General features: G+C 39.5%; 1 protein-coding gene and 1 long non-coding RNA gene across 2 annotated transcripts in view; both read left to right on the forward strand.

The window, feature by feature from the left end:
• The window catches only part of LOC104951096 (uncharacterized), an 11,126-nt gene extending 8,574 nt beyond the window's left edge, over positions 1 to 2,552 (forward strand). The window contains exon 3 of the long non-coding RNA XR_798988.1: positions 2,151 to 2,552. This is a non-coding gene — a long non-coding RNA (uncharacterized lncRNA). The remainder of the gene's footprint in view (positions 1 to 2,150) is intronic.
• Positions 2,553 to 5,575: 3,023 nt separating this feature from the next.
• The window catches only part of LOC104951102 (trypsinogen-like protein 3), a 129,588-nt gene continuing 127,817 nt past the window's right edge, over positions 5,576 to 7,346 (forward strand). The window contains exons 1-2 of the mRNA XM_010777739.1: positions 5,576 to 5,615; positions 5,703 to 5,844. Of these exons, the coding sequence (XP_010776041.1) occupies positions 5,576 to 5,615; positions 5,703 to 5,844 (182 nt within the window). The remainder of the gene's footprint in view (positions 5,616 to 5,702; positions 5,845 to 7,346) is intronic.

The raw sequence follows: 7,346 nt of genomic DNA on the forward strand, positions 1-7,346 counted from the left end.
ACACACACACACACACACACACACACACACACACACACACACACACACACACACACACACACACACACACACACACTTTCGTGAAAGACATCGGGGTAATGCTTTGCCCGGTCTTTAGTAGAAATGTTCGTCGGTAAATGAGATGGATCAGATTTTTTCATCTTGGTGTTTTCTCTCTCGTGTGAGTTCCACACGTTCACTCTACGGTGTTGTTTACCTTCTGTGATGCGCGAGCTGATGACGTCGCGTCATCATCATCATCATCATCATCATCATCATCATCATCATCACTACTTCACATCAAGAGGAGTTAACTTTTTTTTTTTTTTACTTTGTGTGGAAAAATGCGGGGATTATGCTGCCTTTTAAAAATCTGCGCCATTTTGCTGATTATGCGGTAAATTCTGCGATCGCAGGATCTCGTTACCCTTGAGGGTCTAACTATGGTTTATTTTTTATTCACAGGCAAGTCAACGTTGTCGCAGTAAAAGTCCCAAGATAGCTCCAGGTGCAATACAATGTTCCCTTTCAGTGTTTCACTATTATGTCTGATGTTTCTCTATTAATATTGCTGCTGCATTCATGTGTATGTTGCTGCTGTAGATTAGAGTTACAACGAGAACGTGACGTCATATTTACACAAGACGGATCCTTTCTAGCCATAACCGAGGAGCAGAGAGGCTTGGTAGCTGCAGGGCACCAGACCCAGGCTGGACACAGCACAGCCACACCCTCTCCAGATGAACCCACAGGGGCATCAAATAAAGCTTTATTATTATTATTATTATTATTATTACATCAAAAGCTCCTTTGAACACGGTCTAGGTGTTGAACGCAGAGAGCTGCCCTGCCCGTGTGATTGACAGGCCCTTCTGCGATACTAGCAGAATGTGAACGAGGGGAATATTAATGCGCTTCATATTTTATTAATTCTGAATCCGTGGGATATCAGCTTGGCGCTTTATGAAAAGAAAACATCAATCCTGCAGAGGTAATGAGCGCGGGAGCAATTTGGGGGCGTAAAGGGAGATAGACGGGGGGGGGTGTGGGGAGGGGATGTGAACCCCTCCAGTTATGTATTGAGGGAGGAGGAGAAAACTAATATTTGGCCCTTAACTGGTGGGGAGCGTCCATTAAATGAGCGCCGCGGGGAGGAGACGCCGCTGAGGTGTCGCATTGAGCTACATGTGACATTTTCTGTTTGACAGCCCGTCGTCTAGATCTCCATACGTGGGCATAACACTACGGCATTAAGCAACCCCCCGCAAACAATACATATTAAAGGTCCCCTGTTATACTGTTTCTCATCAATATATTATAGGTCTCAGATAAATCCAGGGGGGGGGGGTTACCTTGGTTGCTGATTGGCTAATGGTTACTCAAGCCAAAACATTGTTATGACATCATAAAGTGGCCAAAATCTGATCAGCTCATTTTCAGACAGGTTTTTATATAAATGGATCAGGACAAAAAGAGAGAGAATCTTTCTTCCTGAAACTTTCAGAGTCTCTTTAGACAGAGGGGACACATGTTGATGTAGAAGAGACATGAAAAAGTGGATTTTGCATAGGTTACCTTTAAATGCAGAGATGGCAAAAGTACACACATCCTTTACTCAAGTAGACGTACAGATATTCGTGTTTAATAATACTCTGGTAAAAGTAGAAGTACTGACTAAACTTCTTTACTCAAGTAAAAGTAAAGAAGTATGGGCCTCGAAATGTACTCAGTAAAAAGTACCCAAAACTATAGTACCAACTGTTTTACAGAGTACCTGACCTCCCTTCATATAAATAGAACAATAATCGAGCCGAGTTTTCATTGGTCCCTCTTCTTTAGAGAAGACCAGGAAATGATGAGTACACGGATCGTGTTAAAATCAAAAGGAACCCAATGACTCTGAATAATAATGATCACGCCACCAAACGCAGATTCAAACTAAAGTAACCAGCCTGTTTTGAAAATGTAAGAAGTACAAAGTACAGGTATTTGTGTTAAAAATGTAAGAAGTAAAAGTAAAAAGTCGAAAAATGTACTTAAGTACAGTAACAAAGTATTTGTACTCCACTACTTCCCACCTCTGCTTAAATGCAGATTCACTGATGCTGAACAACTTAAGTATTGATTTATATGTACTTTGTTTCCCACAGGAACCTTTACACTGAAACCACCAACGTCGTGACCACCTACGCTGGAATCCTGCAAGACCAGATTTACCACAGCCTGTACCAGAAGTAAACAGAAACTGATTTCTCATGTAGCCTTTCTGACAGCATGAGGACTTTCCACAAGAAAGGTCAAAACGTCATCTGACATTTTAAGCCTTTTACAAAAATGGACTTCCTGCTCTCTGTGGCGCTTACTCGGGCCACTGTACTGCTGCTATATGATGATAACCACCAAAAGAGGAATGTAATCCTTGGAGAGCACAACAGCTTGCATAGAAGAACAAGAACAGAACCAGTTGGAGCATCTGGAGTCAACTTATCATGTACCAACAGCATTTTCCCTGGGTGGAAAACAAACACGTATAATTAAACAATATCGCCACCTATGGGTTTCTTCTCAGTTATTTCACCTCTGAAAAAGTGTCATATCTTGAAATAAAATATTTATACAACACAAACTGGTGTCTCCTGTGGATAAATGATAATTAGGTTTACTGTTTTGATGTTTTAAATTGTGCATATTTCTCATATCCCCGCTCTGGCTTTTCCTTTTTATCTCACTGATGGAAAGGATCACGTGATTTTGTCTGAATAAATCTGCAATGAGTGCTTTTATCAGCCGAGGCCGCACCAGAACAGACGCTTGTGTTGCAAATTAATAATGGATGAAAAGGAACAACATGTAAAATGTGAGCGCGGAGAAACTGACAGAGATGCATAAACATCAAAGACTGAGGGGTTTCTTTCTGTTGATTCTGACAAGTAGTGATCCAGGACTGCTGTGATTTTTTAATTAGTGCATACATCTGCAACATGTGGCTGTGTCTGAAGCTACAACCAACACCAACAAAGGATTAGAAGCACCATCTTTTTCATTTGTTCCCCACATGATGTATAGGGTTTCAGACAGACATAGGACAACAACCATTACTACTGTTACTTTACAAATTCATTGAATAATCATAATTCAGATATACTGTAGTGACACATACAGATCTGTGCGTTTGCAGCCCTGTTGTTATATAAATCAAAGTGAGATGATTTGTACTGTTTGCTTGATATCAGTATCTGTGTAAAATGTATTTGATCAACAGCTGACTGCTATCTCATCTGGCTTTGACACTAAGGTTATTTCATCTGAGGGCACGCTGCAAAACAGAGAGAAATTCACACATAAATGATACAGCGAAGAGAAGAAAATTAAACATGTGTGTTTGGCTTTTTACAAAATGTGTTTCATTTGATTCTAATGTCAGTTTTGATTTGGGAGCATTTATGTCTCTAATAATTAATTAGCACTTTAAGAGCTTACCCACTTAAAATGGATGGTACTTGAAGTGTGTGTATACAATAATATTTGTTGGTATACCTGCATCTTTAGGAAGGTAGGTATCAGGTCATTCTGATCTTTGAAATCTCATATAAGAGCGAACGTCCCTCTATTTACATCAACATATTAGGACTTTCTGATGCCTGTTTCGATGTAGATAACTCATTTATGAGATTTCAAAGATCTTTTATTTGAAACTCTACAACAGAATGTCCTAATATTCTCTGAATGAATATCTGGGGTGGCTTGCTATCAACCTGAAGTGAAATGAGTCTTTGATTATGGACAGTTTTTTATATATTGTTATCTAAAAATAGAGGGACAATTGTCAGGGGTTTGGTAGGAAATAGGACCCAAACGCAGTCGATCGATAGATAGATAGATAGATAGATAGATAGATAGATAGATAGATAGATAGATAGATATATGGATAGATAGATAGATAGATAGATGGATAGATAGATAGATAGATAGAAAGATAGATGGATAGATAGATAGATAGATAGATTGATCGATCGATATATAGATAGATAGATAGATAGAAAGATAGATGGATAGATAGATAGATAGATAGATAGATTGATCGATATATAGATAGATAGATAGATGGATGGATAGAAAGAAAGATAGATAGATAGACAGACAGACGGATAGATAGATAGATAGATAGATTGATTGATTGATCGATCGATCGATCGATCGATATATAGATAGATGGATAGATAGATAGATAGATAGATAGATAGATAGATAGATAGATAGATAGATAGATAGATAGATAGATAGATAGATGGATAGATATATGGATAGATAGATAGATAGATAGAAAGATAGATGGATAGATAGATAGATAGATAGATAGATTGATCGATCGATATATAGATAGATAGATAGATGGATGGATAGAAAGAAAGATAGATAGATAGACGGATAGATAGATAGATAGATAGATTGATCGATTGATCGATATATAGATAGATAGATGGATAGATAGATAGATATATAGATAGATATATGGATAGATAGATAGATAGATAGAAAGATAGATGGATAGGTAGATAGATAGGTAGATAGATAGATAGATAGATAGATAGATAGATAGATAGATAGATAGATAGATAGATAGATAGATAGATAGATAGATAGATAGATAGATAGATAGATAGATAGATAGATGGATAGATAGATAGATAGATAGATAGACGGATAGATAGATAGATAGATAGATTGATCGATCGATCGATATATAGATAGATAGATGGATAGATAGATAGATATATAGGTAGATAGATAGATAGATAGATAGATAGATAGATAGATAGATAGATAGATAGATAGATAGATAGATAGATAGATAGATAGATAGATCCTATCTGAGTACCATCATTTGTACTTCAGTACTTTAAAAATACTGAACGTGTGAAATGTTAACCAGCTTTGGAAGGGTAACTCGGCCTGAATAAACACTTGAGGGGGGAAGAGAATACTATTATCAAATATTATGGTTTCCCAAAAGAGCAGCAGAGCTGTGCAATCTTTGATACTTTAAGACATGCCTTTAACATTGCATCATGGTCAAATATTAACTTTATAACAGCAGTGGGTATAATATCTCCACTCTTATCTTCTTCATCATTACTACTTGTGGTGCAACAAAGCTTTGTTCATTTATCTATGACACAATTATTCATTATAAAGTGCACTTACTTAGCACAGACTACCCATAAAAACTGTCTTTAATACATCCCAAAAAGCTAACAGAATCTGTGCACAGCAGATTGTTGCTATTAAGAAGAAATTAACTTCACCAAAATGTGAAATGCAATCTATTATGGATAAACGATTTATTGTATGTACCATGAGTATGGGTCTTTCTTCTTCCTTATAAACAAGGTGTGTCACTACAACATAGTGTTAACCGGACGTGTTCAAATTGTCTCTGATAAGGTTGTACTGGAAATCATGCGGGTTAGTAATAAAGCAGTGTGTTCCTCCCACTGTCCTCAAAAAGGTGTGTAGATATAAATACACCAGACTAATCTCACACTGTCAGAGATACTAACTCAACAAAAACAACATGCATCTGTTCCTACTGGGGGTTGCTTTGGGGCTCGCAGGTAGATATTTACTATGTTGTGTGTAAAATAAAAGAGATGAACATAGGAGTAGATGTTCAGTTTCTCTGTGGTCTTGGTGTGTTACAGGAGCGTCTCCTCTGGAGGACTTCAAGGTGTGCCAGCCTCACTCCAGACCCTGGCAGGTGTATCTGCACGGGGGAGGAGTGTCCTGCAGCGGAGCGCTCATCGACCCGTGGTGGATCGTAACCTCTTTTGAATGTACACCCAAGTAAGTACTAGTTAGTGCTGAATGAAAATGTACGACTGGCATAAATTCTTGTTTTAATGTGATTGGACATTTTTAATAATAATAATAATTAATTTACGTTATATAGGCACTTCTCAAGGCTCTCAAGGTAGCCGTACAAACACACAAAAAACAAGATACACAATACATAACACCAGCATAAGAAACATAAACAAGACAATGCAGTAGGCTATATACAAAATAAAATAAATAAAACAGTGGACGTGTGATGGATAATGATCAGGGTGGATATGCGAGTGGGAAGAGATGTGTTTTGAGCAAGGCCGGATTAACCATATGGGCAACCTGGCCAAGTGCCCAGGGGCCCTTGAGCAAAGAGGGCCCTCAGTGATAAGATTGTTTTTTTTCCAGGCACAACCTCACTCATCATACATTGTTTTAAATGACACTCACACTTCGCTATAAATAACACAGCTTTTCCATAGAGTCAAATTACTGTAGGTCTCTGTACTGTAGGTCTCACTATGTATGCGCTCAACTTTATTACTACGCGGCGGCAGTGTATAGCCGAATCACAGCCCCACAGGCAATGTTATTTAACCACAATTACAATTTATTTTATTTCAACTATATTCTTCTTCTTCTTCTTCTTCTTCTTCTTCTTCTTCTTCTTCTTATTATTATTACTACTATTATTATTATTGTTATTATATATGTAATATTTTTCAAGCAAAGCATTTTCAGGCAAGCAAAGAGCTCATAGATCCATAGATCTCTTCATCAAGGCCGGATTAGTACCTCCAGGGGCCCCTGGGCACTGAGCACTCATGCCCCCCCCCCCCCCCCAACTAACCGTACCGAACAAGTAAGCACGCACGGCGCTAACTCGAATCCTAAGCCAACATGACCAATTTAGAAATTTTCAGTCAACTGGCATGTCAAATCGCAACACCTATCTCGTCAAAAGCAGGGAGCGTATACCCTCTTCACCAACAACGGCTTGCTTCCCCCCTCAGGGCCGGTTCGGAGCTGGGAGCTTGACAAACGCCACCGTTTCCTGTTCACCACGCAGGCTGAGCAGCCTCTTAGCTCCGCGGAACCGGCTTTTGTTTCAAGCACCTAAAAAATTGTCCCCGGCTGCGAGCAAAAAGCACCGGCATACGTCACGCTTTACGTCAAGGCGGGGCAGGGGCGGATCAACCCCTCCTGAACAGACACAAAAAGCCCATGTTTCATATCCAGGCCTTGTAGCACCAACGATGGAGGCACAACTTAACGAAGGCGGGCGTGCCTCGCGCACGCCAGACCGAGCTAGCCTACTGGGAACTGTAGCAGATGAATGGGCTGGAGCAGCAATCCGGCCCAATGTTGTTGTTGTCGGCTGTGAGGCTGTGAGGGTTTCGAGCGCGTTTGTGCTTTATGAAGGCGAGGCAGCTCCAAACGGGTTCGTCACTGACACAAACGCAATGACGGCAGCACCAGTCAGACTCTGGGCGGATGTGAAAAGAGCCGGCGAGCTACAA

Source organism: Notothenia coriiceps, unplaced genomic scaffold, assembly GCF_000735185.1.
Source record: "Notothenia coriiceps isolate Sejong01 unplaced genomic scaffold, NC01 NC01_scaffold00018512, whole genome shotgun sequence".
Taxonomy (NCBI): Eukaryota; Metazoa; Chordata; class Actinopteri; order Perciformes; family Nototheniidae; genus Notothenia; species Notothenia coriiceps.